Source organism: Phalaenopsis equestris, unplaced genomic scaffold (genome assembly GCF_001263595.1).
Source record: "Phalaenopsis equestris unplaced genomic scaffold, ASM126359v1 Scaffold000294, whole genome shotgun sequence".
Classification (NCBI taxonomy): domain Eukaryota; kingdom Viridiplantae; phylum Streptophyta; class Magnoliopsida; order Asparagales; family Orchidaceae; genus Phalaenopsis; species Phalaenopsis equestris.
Genome location: NW_018164736.1, coordinates 138,105 through 153,591, shown reverse-complemented (window position 1 = coordinate 153,591; position 15,487 = coordinate 138,105). Strand labels below are relative to the sequence as shown.

The following is a 15,487-nucleotide window of genomic DNA, read 5'->3' as shown; positions in this document are numbered from 1 at the left end:
CAGGACTCCACACGTAGAGTTAGGTACGGAGTCCAATGAAATCACGTCACGTGGCGATGGTAGAAAAAAAATTAAATATGTCTGGTAACACAAGAGAATATTTCTCTCTCGTTATTCAAGTGTTATTTTATGTTATTCAGATGTTATTATGTGTTATTCAAGTGTTAGTGATGTATTATTGTGTTATTATAACACCAAAAATATTCCCAGAGCACAATAACACGTGAATAACATACAATAGCTGAATAACACGAGAGGAATATTCCCCTGTGCTATCGGGCTAATTTTTTTTTCTGTCATCTCCACGTGTCCACGTGACGTGATTATATAAACAAATATTTCCTCATGCAATATTTGTTCATATATATATATATATATATAAGTATGTATATGTATGTATGGATATACATCTATGTATGTATAAAAACTGCCGCCTCAAGCAATGAAGCGGAACTCCGACAAATTCGGACAGCCACCAACCCAGCGACACGAAAACGAGGAACATATAATTAAAAAAAGCACCCCAATAAAAGCTATAAAAGTAAATATTTTGTCTCGAATCTATGCATATAATTAGGTGTCTTTATATATAGATAAATATATAATAAATAATAATCCCAACTCTCCTTTTCAGCAGTTCCGGTCGTATTATTTTCCTCCACTCGGTCTCCCTTACGTCCACCTTCCAGATCTAACGATCAGGCGATCTCTGTCGCTCTCCGCCTCGTCGGCGCATACCAGGTATTGAGCGATCACCACGACCTCCTCCTCCTCCTCCTCCTCTCTCTCTCTCTATCTACATCTAGAAGCTGCTGTTAGCTCGTGGTCGCCGGAGCAGGCGGATTCCGGCTGATCCGGAGCATTCCCGTGGACCCATTTGCTTCCATGTTCTGGATGATGCTGGGACGGGTTGGATGAGGTTGGAGGTTTTCAATAGTTTTGGGTTTGTGGCCTCGGTGATCGGAAGTGATGGTTTGATTCTGAGGAGGATCCATGAGGAATAAGGAGACGGCATTTTGTTTGATTATTGTTGGGTGTTTATTAGCTTTCAGTTTATGGATGGATTTTCAGTTAGGTTGTTGGTGTATGTTTTCTGGTACATTTATTATAGTCTGATTCGGGGAGGAAGACAGATGAGACAAATGGGTATGGGGAATAATATTTTTATTTTGTTCTACTTGCAAATTGCGGCACGAAAATTCCTTTCATTTGTCTTGTTTCTTTTTTATTATTTCCAGTTATTTATTTATCGTCTTTGCAATATTAGATGATTCAACTCTTGATTTCTTTTCTGGGTTCAAATTTGACTGTTATTCTGCATATTAGCGAGTGACTAAATCGTGCTGACGATCATTGGCAGCTCTACAGGCTAGAAGGGATTTCACATATAAATTCTAAAATATATGTAGTAATGCCCTATAGATGAAATCTCACAAAGTCTGGGAAGTAGGCATTTGGGATAAGCAAAGCATGCCTGTTTTGCGCTCCAGACCAGCATCAGGAAGGCCGATATGGATTATCGTCTTGGTTTCTCTGGTTTGTGCCTCATTGATTGTTGCTTACATATATCCTCCGCGGCATTACTCCGACTGCTACTTCTTCGCCTCCAGCGTTTGTAGCCCGTTCAAGGATTGGTTTCCTCCCATAAACTCTCGAGTCCTTACTGATGAAGAAGTTGCTTCTCGCGTCGTTTTCAAAGACATACTGTCGATGCCACTTGCCGAAGTGATCGTTCCGAAGATAGCTTTCATGTTCTTAACTCCTGGTTCGTTGCCTTTTGAAAAGCTCTGGGAGAAATTTTTTGAGGTTGGGCCTAGTGTATATATATAGTAATTGTTGTTTGATAAACCGTTAGATAGTGTTAATTTAATTTGTGAATCTGAATCTTCTGGTTTACTTTTAGGGAAATTTACATACCCAACACACAATTCTTATGTGTTTACATATCTCACACTTAAATTTTCATATTGAAATACATAGCATATTAAGGATTTGCGCGCTATGTCTGTAAATATGGAAGTTTAGGTGTGAGATATGTTAATACATTAGAATTGTGTGCTATGCATGTAAATGCCCCTTCTTTATATGGTATAGAGGTGTTTTATTTTATTGCTCATGTGTGATTTTGGAATTAGAAAATAAAGCCATGCATCATATTTTCAAAATTATCTGTTTAATATGTTATTTTCTTACTGTTTTACTTATTATAGCTTTTGTTGTATGTATGCTTTGCCTCATTTGTCTTTTCCAATATTTATCTAACAGGGCCATGAGGGTAAATATTCCATTTATGTACATGCATCTAGAGAAAAGCCAGTACACATTAGCCCCATTTTCATTGGAAGAGATATTCATAGCGCAAAGGTTTCTAAACCACATTCTCTAAGTTGTTATGCTTTATTTATTTACTTGAACATGCCTTTCTGAAGTCTATGTATATATACTGCCCTAATTCTTAAAGAATAATAGTCAGCATTTATGTTATATGTCTGTGTGACATGCAAAAAAATGGTCATGACTCTGCATATGTAATGTATCTTTATCCACAAATAGCTTTAAAAATTGCTAAAAAATTGTATTCTTGTTGGTGATACATTTATCAAAATTTATGGATGAGACATTGTGCTAACGAGTTGTAGTTTGGTTTAATTAAAGGCTTAACAAGATGAATATCTTCTTTTTTTATTGTAATGCACACAAATTTCATCAATAAAATGGCTGGCTTTTCGATGCGAAGATTTCAAAGCTTTTTTTTATCTGGAGCCTCATCCTGCATTATCTGTTTCTGGTAGTATCCATGGAACTTTTGCTTCCACGCTTGTTATTCTCCTCACTTATTCTTATTTATATTAATTCTCGGTCTCTTCAAAATCTTGACATTTCAATACATGCAAAAGAAGAGCATGAAATTTTTAATGGCCGAAATGTCACCGAATTGCACTTTGGCTTATTTTGAAGGGAAATCTGAATGAAATCAAATTGCATTAAGACCGCGCATACACATATATACACATACATACATGTATATGTATACATACATTGTACTAGTATCATTTTGTTGGATAGGGGTAGTTTGTTTTTCCTTTTATTTTTTGCGGCCAAGACACTTAAGGAAGATGAAGAATAAAAAGTATTAATATCTAAAATAGCCTAATGAGAGTCTTGAATCATTATTTGTTAAGCTTGTGATCATGTTGTGGAAGTTTCAATTTTTATTCTGTCCATCCAAGCATGATTTTTTTGTAGTCAGATGTAAATCTTCATTTCCAGAAGTTCTTAACTTTTTATTATCACTTGTCATGGTTAAACATTTTCTCAACTCATGGAATAACATTATTATTTAAGTGTTTATCCTTTTTTTAAGTAAAACGTCAAAATAATCCAGACTACTTAAATAGGGCCATTTTAGTCTTGAAATCTATAAAAGTCTTAAATTACTCTGTATACTCTTTTAATATGGGCTAAAATAAACCCAAAGGAAGACTTTTTTAGCTTTAACTAAAAGAGTCTGGGAATAAATTGCACTTTAATAGACTTTGGGACTAAACAAACTCCTTGCAAATTATTGTCAGGGGAGCATTTTCGACACTTTTCTCATTTATTGTTTTCTTCATTCAAGTAATTGATTGTTTCAAGATCTATTAGTGATTTTTCTTTCTAAGTTACAATTGAAGTGTGGTTTGCTACTTGTGGAAAGAGATTTGGAAGACACAAACCAATAAAATGCAAACAAATATGTGCAGGTGGTTTGGGGAAAAATCTCGATGGTTGATGCTGAGAGAAGACTTTTGGCAAATGCTTTGCAAGACGTAGATAATCAACAATTTGTGTTACTTTCAGACAGGTGATAGATTAAAGTATTTTAGTTTTTTAGCTCATAAACTATATTTCATCCCACTTCACTCTACTTTTCCTAATCCTCTTTTTTTTTTTTTTTTTTTTTTTTGCTTGTGCTACAGCTGCATTCCACTGCATAGTTTTGAGTATGTGTACAATTATCTAATGCTCACTAATGTGAGCTTTATTGATTGGTAAGGTTTAGTGCAATTTTTTTCAATAAATTGAATCGTGTCAGCTGATTTAAAACTGACAATTAGGGGCTGTTTGGCTGAAATTAGATTTAGTAAATCCTATAAATTGAGATTTATCAAATCTGTCAAATTACTAGATTTAGTAAACCCGGATTTATGGATGAAATGAGAAGAAATTCGGATTTAATCATCGCCAGATTTGACATGCAATATTTATCTGTTTGGTTGAATTTACGTTATGGCGCTAAATTAAGCATAAATCCTATTAAAAAAGATACTACCAAAGAACCCTTTAGGTTTAAGCTACAAACTCATTGACTTCATAAGTTTCTTGGGAAACTATTCTCCCATGTTTAAAAGTAGGTTTACCGAATTTTTCTGACCGAAGTCTCTCTTTTTCTAGTTTTGAAGATCCCGGACCACTCGGCACTGGTAGGTATTCTGCACACATGATGCCTGAGATTGAGGAGAGCAGCTTCAGGAAGGGTGCACAGGTATGTTCTGTTATTCTGCTATAGAGATGATAATTAAAGGAAGGAAAATTTACATACGTAGCACACAATTCTTATGTATTTACATATCTCACACCTAAACTTTTATGTTTACATGCATAGTACTTTGTTGTTTTAAACCTATGCACGAAAAAAGTGAATTTCACTTTTAAAAATGGTAATACTGTTGTTTATGATGTGATATTAAAGATTTGAGTGCTGTGTGTGTAAATATAAAAATTTAGGTGTGAGATGTGTAAATACATAAGAATTGCGTGCTATGTTTGTAAATGACCCTTAAAGGAATAGCATTAGAAACTAAAAAAAGCATACTACGACATAATCTCTTATTTTAAAAGCTCATCTGCCATAAAAATTCCCATCCTTAGGAGATAAAATAAAAAGAAGAATAAATCGAAAAGAAAACAATCCTCCTATCATAATTTTATGGATATATAGGATGCATTAGGATGCATTTTGTTGCTTTTGCTTTTGTTTTCCATACTTGAGCTCAATGTTCTAGTTATTTCTCATTCTAGTTGATAAACAGCACATTCTATGCTCTGCATCTTTTGTTTGTTCATGCTAAGAAGTATTTTTCAAAAGGTGCTTTCTTTTGATGCATATGAGAAGTTCTACTTGTTCATTTCCTAAGTGGAAGCGTTATACTTACTTGCAGTGGTTCTCAGTGAAGCGGCAGCACGCTTTGTTAATCTTGGCGGATAGCCTGTATTACACAAAATTCAAACTTCATTGCAAGGTAATTTAAAGAATTTTCCTTTTTAGAATGGGTTAATTATACTTTGAAAATAGGCAGATGCATAGAACAAGAACACTGTTTATTTTTATGCACCGATATCATATGATAATGAAAGCCTTATGCTTTTTGGGTCAGGTGACTGAATAACCATGCTAGAAAATATTCATGTGTTTGATTAGGAATTTCTTTTCATAATATTTAAGAAAATGAATATTACAATCCCATCGGTCCAAATCAAGTGGTTGGCGGGGATGGGAGATTATTGTGGGTAAGAGAAAATGAACCTGTTGTGAGGAGCTGCACAGTTTGTTATTGGTAAGCAGGGGCTCATTGTCATTACGTTTCAAGGATAGATATTGTGTGTGGTTCTGATAGGATACTATATTACGTAATATCTTTTATAGGTTAATTAGTGTGATTAGTTAATAGATTGATTCTCTTGTTGTAGTATCCTATCACTTTTATTATATAAATAGTTCTTATTGGACACATTGAGGAATGGAATGAAAAAATATAGTTACTTGTTAGTTCTTTCTTTTAGGTAGTGTTATTTCTTTTCTCATATTGGGAGTTGCCCGCATCCTCGATTTGTCATTTATGAATATTAAAAAAGCAAGTTCGCATCAAAGGCGCTCTTGTTGCCGTACTCTTCTCCCCACTGTCATCTGCCCTCTCCCTCCACCGCCACATCTCCCTGTCCAAGCTCCTTTGTTTATTCCTCCCATTAGCCGAGTCCAAGAACCATCCCCGTTCAAGATTTTGCTGCCAAGCCAATAGTTTCATTGTCCTGTTCATGATCCATCATCCGCCATTGTTAGCAATAATAAAAAATCAACTAAATTAGATCCTTCCATGTCGCCGGCCAGCTAATTCGCCGAAAGCCTGTTGTTTTCACCGCTAGCCACTAAGAATTCAAAAGATTCCATCTCAACCTTGAAAGATCCAAACACCTCTCCGTGAATCACCCCGACCATTCCCACACTCAATTCATTATCTCGCGATAGCAAATCTCACCACATTGACCACCATCCTTCCCTCTTCATCACTATTCTGTTCTTTATCGGCAAAATCCGTAGAATTTCTTCCGACAACTGCTGCTCTCAGGATGCCTGCCATCCGATTTCCCAGTCATGCAAGCACCTTCTCCGACCGTCGCCTGACACTCCAAAACTATTAGTTCTTACAGTTCTGCAAGAAATTGTTGTTGCTTATTCAAGAACAGAGTTTCTTCAGAAGCTTTCTATGGAATCCAAGGACAAAACTAATGAAGGCCATGAGCTTGCAAGAAGCCTCTTGGAATTTAGTATGGATCTGCAAATGGAGTTGAAACATCAAATTATCAGATGTCGTTATTAGATTGTTCTGTGACTTGTGCTTCTTGCATATGATAAATTTATCACTTAATATCTCACTTTCTGTTTTCTTCGACCAAGAAATTGAATCAAGAATAAATCTTTGCCACACTCTGTAGTTAATGTTGGTTGATTTTAACACTGTCATTTCTACTCATTTTTCTGGGACTTGTTTGACCTTGAGGACAAGGTTCTTTTGTAGGGTGGAGTAATGATAGGATACTATATTACTTAATATCTTGTATTAGGTTAATTAGTATTACTAGTTAATAGAGTTTCCCATCACTTTTATTCTATAAATAGTTCTTATTGGAACACATTGAGGAATGGAATGAAAAAAATGTAGTTACTTGTTAGTTTTCTCTCTTAGGTAGTTTTTTTTTTTTTTTTTTTTGGAAGTTGCCAACATCCTCGAATTGCCATTTATCAACATTACAGAAGCGGATTCTGAGTAGGAAGTACTAGATCTTAGTAAAATCCAATATGTTTACAATGAAAGCACTTATCAAGAAGGAATTTGATAGATCTCCATTTAGTAACATAGATAGATCAAACAGCACAAGATGACTCAAAATTTTTGTGGGCCAGTCAAAATTACAGCTTTTTTTTTTTTAGGGGGAGATGAATTGATCCGTTGCCTGATAGCCACATGTTTACAAATAAAAGTGAACAAGAAAATTCTCTCCCAAAATCATTGATTTTAGTTGTTCATAAATAATGAAAAATAATTAACTTTATATTGACTATAACATTTAAATTAATTTAAATGCGTACAATGAAACAAGCATCATACAGCATAAATCAACATAAAATTTAAGCCAAACATAGCATGGATTTAAAGTCATCATTTTCTCATTTCATTCACATCAAGAAAGAGTCGACCATGTTTTTGCATCAATTTTTGTTTGTTGGTTTCACTTTCTGCCGTGTTGCTCTTTTGTATTTGTATCTTTAAGCAAAGATTTAAATTGACTCCAAAATTATTATGTTACTGGAATATAATGTTAATCTGCTTCCCATTTCACATATGCACACAAGTTACAGTCTTGTTTAGCATGCTTTTCTTGCCGATCACTTTTTCCATGGTTGGATTCGTACTTTCTTGTGACTATGAAGCTCCCTCCAATGACATGACTTTATAAATCTACTTGGGCTCAGGTCTACAAAATTTTATATCATCTTTAGGGTCCGTTTGGGACAGATTTATGCCTGCTTTGCATTTCAGACCACCATCATAGTTCTGTTTGGGGACTGCTTTCTTGCTGCTTTCTAAAAAATTTTTGTGATAAAGAAATTATTTTTTACAACCAGATTTGTATGGTATGTTGGTTGTAAGAAAATTGTTGTTTGAATTTTTTTAAAAATAAAATTATAATTCACACTGCAAATTTCTTGTTTTCTCCACCACAACTTTACGACCACCATTAGCCATCATAAATAGAACTTTAGTTTGGAGTCTTCTAGAAACTGTTTGATTTATATCTTGTTTAGTCAGTACTAATGAATTTGTATGGAGCCCATCCTTTTTCCCTCAACTTTAGAGCTCAAGTACCTAAGAACTATTGAGGAGCTAAATCTCGTATAAATGAACTACTTTTGTTGCTTTCTTTGTTGTTTTTTGCAGCCTGGCATTGAAGGACGCAATTGCTACGCCGACGAACATTATTTGCCAACTCTATTCTATGTAATCTCACAAGTCCTTTTAACTCTTTTTCTAGGTATCAAATGTTGTTTTTTCCATCTATTTAGGCAAAGGCTTATCATTTTATAAGTTTAATTTCTACTCACTAAATGGGAAATTATATAAATAACACACAACTCTATGTATTTACGTATCTCACACGTAAACTAATATTTACATACATATCAGTTTAATGCTTTAAACATATGCATTAAAATGTGTATTTAAATTTTAAAAAGTATTTATGGTGCTGTTTTGGATTTTATATTAAAGATTTTAGTGCTAAATGTGAAAAAATAAAAATAAAAAAAGTTTAGGTCAGAAATGTAAATACATAAGAATTGTATGCTATGTATGTACATGCCCCCATTTTTTTAAAATTTGCTTGCTCCATGGAACTAACCTTCGGGAAACTTTTAGATGATTGATCCTGTTGGTATAGCAAATTGGTCCATCACTCATGTTGATTGGTCTGAAGGAAAATGGCATCCAAAAGCATACCAGCTTGAAGATGTCACCTATGAGCTCTTGAAGAATATTACAGTAAACTATTTTCTGCTCCATTTATAATTTGCAAATTTATTTTGGATTGGATTTGTTGCTGTATAAGTTTTTTTTTTGTTTATTTTGGATTGGATTTGTTGCTGTATAAGTTTTACATTTCATTTTTCTTTTGCAGTCTGTTGATTGGAATTATCATGTCACAAGTGATGACAAGGTAATAATATTCTTAAACTTGTTTTGTACATTTCTACCAGTTCATATTTGAATCCTATGATTTTTTGCCTGAAGCTCATATTGTCATCATTTTTTGCATCGATATACATAGTTTCCCTGGTATGGATTTGCTTTCTAGTAACACCGAGGGAAAGGCGAAGCTATACAAGAATTTGATGCTGAGCAATATTTTTTATTATTTTATTATTTTTTAAAGAATGGTCGGAGGCTATGATATCAGCCCCCAGACATCCTCATGTGCCTAACCACTCGACCCCGCGTTGCAAGGCAGATGTATTTAGGCTGGCTAGAACCCGTGATCCTAAGGGATTTAGAACTGACTTCGCAGATGCCACAGTGCATATATAATAAGAATACTTATTAGATTAAAGTACATAAATTTACCCTATACAACATCATGTATCAATTGTAATAGAATCTAATGCAAAAGCAATTTTTTGGTAGTGCAAAAGCACTATTAAGAACTCCAAAATAGTCCACTAGACTTTTTTTGTGATTCAATCTATTCATAAAATGCTATTCCTATTTCTATGATTCATTTTCCTTTCCCGGTGTAGTTACACGAGTTTTCAGTAAAAATTCTTTTGGAACATTGACATACATACCATTCAATTCCTATCTATTTGCACACCGAAACTTCAATTATTACACATGCCACATTATCTACACATGAAACTGTGTATTTCACCTTTTTTTTTTTTATATCTGATGTGATATGAAAGATTTTGGTGGTATATACGTAAAAAAAAACAAAGATTAGATACATATGAATTGGAGTATGTATGTAAATGCCCCAATTCTTTTATATAACACATTATTTTACATATTATGTTTTTTTTTTTCTTATTTGCAGAAAGTAGAGCAGATAAAGCCTTGCTTATGGAATGGAAAGAGGAGACCATGCTACTTGTTTGCTCGTAAATTCTACCCCGAAACTCTTGAAAAGCTATTAAATTTGTTTCCTATTTACACAGAATTATGAAAAATTCCTTTGCGTTCATTATTCTTTTGGAAGCATAGACCTTCATCTTGACTTCCCCAAATTCAGATTCTGAGAGGAGAATGCTAATTCAGCAGCACTGAACTAGCTACTAATATGATAGTTACCTTTCTCCCTCATATTTTTTTTTTCTTTTTTTAAGTTTATTTATTTATTTTTCTTTTCAATTGATGACAACCTTAGTTTTATTTTTTTTTTATTTTATCTTATTTCACCCCTTCATGTTGTTTATTATTAGAAAATGCAAAAAAGGACAGCAAATTTTGTTATTTATTTTAGCATGTATATTATGATAAAACTTTGCTCATGTATGTCTATGATAGCCCATTTTTCTTATTTTTTTAATCCCTTCGTATATTATGATAAAACTTTGCTCATGTATGTCTATTATAGCCCATTTTTCTTATTTTTTAATCCCTTTTTTGGTTATGCATTTATCTAAAATTTTCTTTGAGGGTGTTGTACCTTTCAATTTTTTCTAGTGGTCATTTACATACCACCAAATTCCTATGTATTTACATATCTAAAACTAATTTTATTTTATTTTTTTTTTTACTTTTATAATGATTACTTTCATGTCACATCAGAAATATTATTATCTTAAATTTTAAAAAGTGATATACATATTTTCATGCATAAATAAAGTGGTAAAATAAGATGTTATGATGAAATAAGATAATTTATGTCAGATACTTTATTAAACAGTGCCTTTAAATAAGTGTGTTAAAAAGTCATGAGCCATGAAATATAGAGCTAAGCAAACCTATATTAATCAATTTATTGAATTTTATAATCAAAATCAAAATCAAACCAATCTTTAGTCTTATCTTTTGCCCTTTTTATTTAATTTTTTGAGTTGATTATTATTTATTTATTTTTTATTTTTTTGGCTGCCACTAGGAAGATCACTAATGGGAAACACTACTTGGAGAATGCCCATTAATTATAAGAAATGTTTGGCATAATGTGCATAAATATCACAAAAAATAGCAAAATTACATTTTTTCAGAAAAAAAAAATATGCCAAATTCTAAATAGAAACATCAATAAAAAAAAGGGTATTTACATACATGCCACCTAATTCCTATGTATTTACACACATAAAATATATCACTATTTTAACAAAGTGAAATACACATTTTCATCCATAGATATGGTGGCATACATGTACAAATTAAAATTTAGGTGGTAGTATGTAAATACATAAAAATTAAGTGCTATCTATGTAAAGCTTCCAACAAAAAAAATGAACACCAAGCCTCAAATCAGCAACAAAAGAGCTATTATTGAATTAGTACACACAGCAGAAGGAACAGTTTCAGCTTGAAAAAAATGGAGAGAGAGAGAATAATAGAGGTTTATTAACCTCTTCTTAAAAAGACAAAAAGGGAGCCTTTGGAGCCCATTCCTAATCTAATTTTCTCATCAATATAAGTAATTTCAAGTTTAACCTCACTCTCACCACCATATTGGAAGCCCAGAGACCCTATTTTCAATTCAGGGGGTTCAAATATCACTTGGATCCACTTCTCATCAAGTACTTTCAACTTACCTGAAAATGAAAAATATAAAATAAAAATAAAATTGCCACAATAACAACAAGCCTTTATCCCACTAAGTGGGGCCGGCTATACGAATCCTTTTTCTCCATTGTGTTCTATTCAGTGTCAAATTTTCATTTTATTCTAATAAATTAAGATCATTTTTTATACAACATGCCCAAAGCTTTTTAGGTCTATCTCTACCTTTCTTAATAAAAGTAAAATTTAAAACATCTACTCTCCTAACTGGATCATCAGATGACTGACATTTAATGTGATCAAACCATCTAAAATGACTCTCTTTAATCTTGTTTGCGTCTGCAGCTATGGATTCACGAATGCATGTGTTTTGCATTTTGTCTCTAAGTATCAAGTCACTCATCCATCTAAGCATTCTCATCTAAAAAACACTTAACTTAGGGTGCATTTGGGGCAACAGTGCGGTACCACACCACAATTTTTCTTTTTAGCAAAATTGTGTTTTGTCTGTGTTCTCAAAAGACTGCAACTAAAAACTGTGTTTTCTCACCAGATCTAACTACCTGCAGTGGCTGCTAGAAAGATGCAGTCTAACTTTTTCAATCTTTTTTTTGTAATAGTCACCGTAGATTTTTAAACTTCTTCTTCTTTAGCAACTTCAGCAGCTGCTTCTTCAAATAGCTACAACCACCCCAAATAAACCCTTAGTTTTATGCTTATCTTTTATAGGCCAACATTTTGCGCCATTAAGTATCGTAGGTCTCATCACCATCTTATAAAAATTTCTTTTAACGGCGCGTTTGGAGTGGCAGTGCTGTGCCGCAATGTAGTTTTTTTTTTGTTTGAAACAACTGCATTATGTCTTCGTTTTCAAAAAACTGTAGTTAAAACCTGAATTTTTCCACCATACATGGCTACATATGGTAGCTGCTAAAAAGCTGTGGTATTAATTTTTCAAAAAAAAAATTATAATAGTCACCACAACTTTTTAAACAACAGCTTCTTCTTTAACTACTTCTTAAAATAGTTGCAGCCGTCCCAAACAGACCATAATTCTTGAGCGGTACTTTTCTATCACATAATAGGCACGATGCATTCCTCCACTTCAACCATCCAACTTGAATTCCACTAATAACATTCCTATATATATCACCATCACTTTGAACATTAGACCTGAGATATCTAAAATGTTCACTTCTTTTAATCATTTGATCACTCATTGCTACAACTCCGTAACTAGATCTACTGCTACTAAAATTATATATCATGTATTCCGTTTTAGATCTACTCAAACAAAAGCCTTCAGACTCTAATGTAAACTTCTATAATTCAAGTTTTTCCTCAACTCTTTCTCTAGTCTTATCCAAAAGGAGGATATCATCAGCGAAAAACATACACAAAGATACATCCTCCTATAAATGTCCATTAAGAGCATCCATAATTAAAGCAAAAAGATATAAGCGTAAAGTTTATCCCTGATGTAATCCAACTGAAATAGGAAGATACTCGGTCAATCCTCCTTTTGTTCAAACACAAGTAACAACTTTGTATGCATATCTTTCGTGGCTTGAACACAAATAACAACTCTAGTTAGCATAGCCGGGCATAGCCGGTGTTATAAGAAATAAAAAAAAAAATTATAGGAGAGAAAATAAATCTATAACAAGGAGAAGAGATGAAATTTTTAAACATTTTCATTACCATTATATATAAATCATTGGATTATAATATTTTTTAAGTGTGTTTTATATTACCATTTTTATGCATGTAGGCTCATAGCTAGCTTAACTCAACTATACCCCTAGCTCCAAACTTCTTACATCATTAAATTGTAGGGAATTTTACATACATGCCATACAATTACCTAAAATTTTATATTTACATTTATAGTATTTTGGTGTCATAAATCTATGCATGAAAATGTGTATTCACATTTAAAACTTTAGCAATAGTGGTATTTTAATATAATAAACTAATCATTTGAGCGCCACACATGTAAATATGAAAGTGTCAAAGTTAAACATGTAAAAACATAAGAATTATGCGGAATGTAAATTTTTTTTAAAAAAACACTCAAAATAATAATTATTTTTTTAGTCTTTTTCAAAATAAGTTAATTTATATTTAACATTGTCAAACATATTATATTTCAATTGAAAACATAAAATAAAGGGGCATTTACCTACATACCACCCAATTCATATGTATTTACTTTTCTCACATTCATGCCACCCAAATCTTTCATATCGCATCAAAAATACAATTATTTTAACTTTCAAAAAGCAATATACACCTATTCATCTACATATACGTAAAAATACTTGAGAATTGAGTGGCATGAATGTAAATCTTCATAAAATAAAAGCACAAAAAATAAAATAAAAATAAAAGTAAGCCCCTACACTTTACCTTTCAAGGAAACTGCTCCATCAAAGATGCCTAAAACAGAGAAAGAAACTTTGTTCAGAACAACATTTGGAGCCTCAACAACCTGCACCATCTCTTTTGCATTCAGAAACAGACGGCCAAAGGAACTACGATAGCCGCCTCCAGGAGATGTTGGAACCGAGCAGTATAGCACATCCCACTCTGTTAAATGAGTAGTTTCAGCCTCATAAATAGGTTTTTCTTCTTTTTTTTTTTTGGGGGGGTGGGTATTTACATACATACCACCCAATTCCTATGTATTTACATATCTATCACCCAACCTTTTTACATTTACACGACCCAAATCTTTTATAACACATCAAGAATACCACTAATTTAACTTTTAAAAATTGAAATGTGCCTTTTTATGCATGGTAAGGCGGATTATATGCCGATAAAAGGATCACGAAGAGTAACTTATCATGAAGTTGACCGTTAAAAAAAAAAAGAAAATTTACATACATACCACTCAAATCTTATGTATTAACATATCTAATACATAAACTTCATGTTTTATATATGTCACCTTATCTATGCATGCAAAAAAGTCTATTTCACTTTTCAAAACTAAAAAGTGCGGAATGTTTTATGTGACAAGAAATATTTAGGTGGTATAAATGAAAAAAATCAAGTTTAGGTGCTAAATTTGTAAATACATAGGAATTGAGAGGCATGCATGCAAAACTTGGTGTAAAGTTTACCTCCAAATATCAAAGGACATTTAACAGGCTCACTAACACAATACTTCTGCAGCTTTTGTGCAACATCAGATACCTCTCTATGTCCATCTTTTGAAAGCAGAACTCCTCGATCTGTCCCCTTAACCTACAACCATTGTATAATTACATCTATTCATCAATAAAACACAGTTTGGTCTAAATTCAAACTATGGATACAACTCGCTGAAAAAGAATACTGTATTAAAATATTTGAAGATCTACATACATACCACTCAATTCTAATGTATTTACATATCTAACACATAAACTTCAGTTTTTACATACATATCACCTTATCCATGCATGAAAAGGTGCATTTCACTTTTTAAATGTTAAAATGGTGGTATTTTTATGTGATATGAAATATTTTGGTGGTATAAATATAAAAAAGCAAAGTTTAGACGTTAGATATATAAATTCATAGGAAGTAGGGCTGTCAAAAAAGCTCGTTGTTCGCGAACAGTTCGTGTTCGGTTCGTCAATGAGTTCGTGTTCGATTCGTTCGATAAGTAAACGAGACAAACACGAACAAAATTTTTTCGTTCGGTTAGTTAAACGAACCAAACACGAACAGTGATGCGTTCGTTCGTGTTTGAATCGTTATTGTTTGAAATATAAAATAATAAAAAATTTATTATATTTTAAAACATTAAATTTTATAAATTATAATATATAATAAAATAATAATAATAATATATTAATATACTATAGTAGTAATATACTAATATAGATATTGTATATTTATATAATATAAGTTATATAATTAAT

The 15,487-nt window shown here is 32.5% G+C and overlaps 2 protein-coding genes across 5 annotated transcripts in view; one reads left to right on the top strand and one right to left on the bottom strand.

Moving 5' to 3' along the window:
- The first annotated feature begins 632 nt into the window (after positions 1 to 632).
- LOC110025218 lies at positions 633 to 10,251 on the top strand. 4 transcript variants are annotated; one of them, XM_020725553.1, is made up of 11 exons: positions 633 to 741; positions 1,361 to 1,806; positions 2,266 to 2,364; positions 3,744 to 3,844; positions 3,960 to 4,031; positions 4,435 to 4,525; positions 5,202 to 5,282; positions 8,259 to 8,318; positions 8,736 to 8,858; positions 8,995 to 9,033; positions 9,907 to 10,251. In XM_020725553.1, the coding sequence occupies exons 2-11, from the start codon at positions 1,423 to 1,425 to the stop codon at positions 10,033 to 10,035; spliced, it is 1,179 nt and encodes a 392-aa protein (XP_020581212.1). In that variant the 5' UTR covers positions 633 to 741; positions 1,361 to 1,422; the 3' UTR covers positions 10,036 to 10,251. The 4 variants fall into 4 exon arrangements, with proteins under 4 accessions (XP_020581212.1, XP_020581215.1, XP_020581213.1 ...); XM_020725554.1 differs by lacking the exon at positions 633 to 741 and adding an exon at positions 791 to 1,146; XM_020725555.1 differs by lacking the exon at positions 633 to 741 and having other exon boundaries at positions 1,298 to 1,806.
- A 1,064-nt stretch (positions 10,252 to 11,315) lies between these two features.
- The window catches only part of LOC110025192 (probable plastid-lipid-associated protein 8, chloroplastic), a 10,533-nt gene continuing 6,361 nt past the window's right edge, over positions 11,316 to 15,487 (bottom strand). Inside the window, exons 2-4 of the mRNA XM_020725512.1 lie at positions 14,702 to 14,825; positions 13,983 to 14,162; positions 11,316 to 11,605 (exon numbers count right to left, since the gene is read on the bottom strand). Of these exons, the coding sequence (XP_020581171.1) occupies positions 11,415 to 11,605; positions 13,983 to 14,162; positions 14,702 to 14,825 (495 nt within the window). The 3' untranslated portion in view covers positions 11,316 to 11,414. The remainder of the gene's footprint in view (positions 11,606 to 13,982; positions 14,163 to 14,701; positions 14,826 to 15,487) is intronic.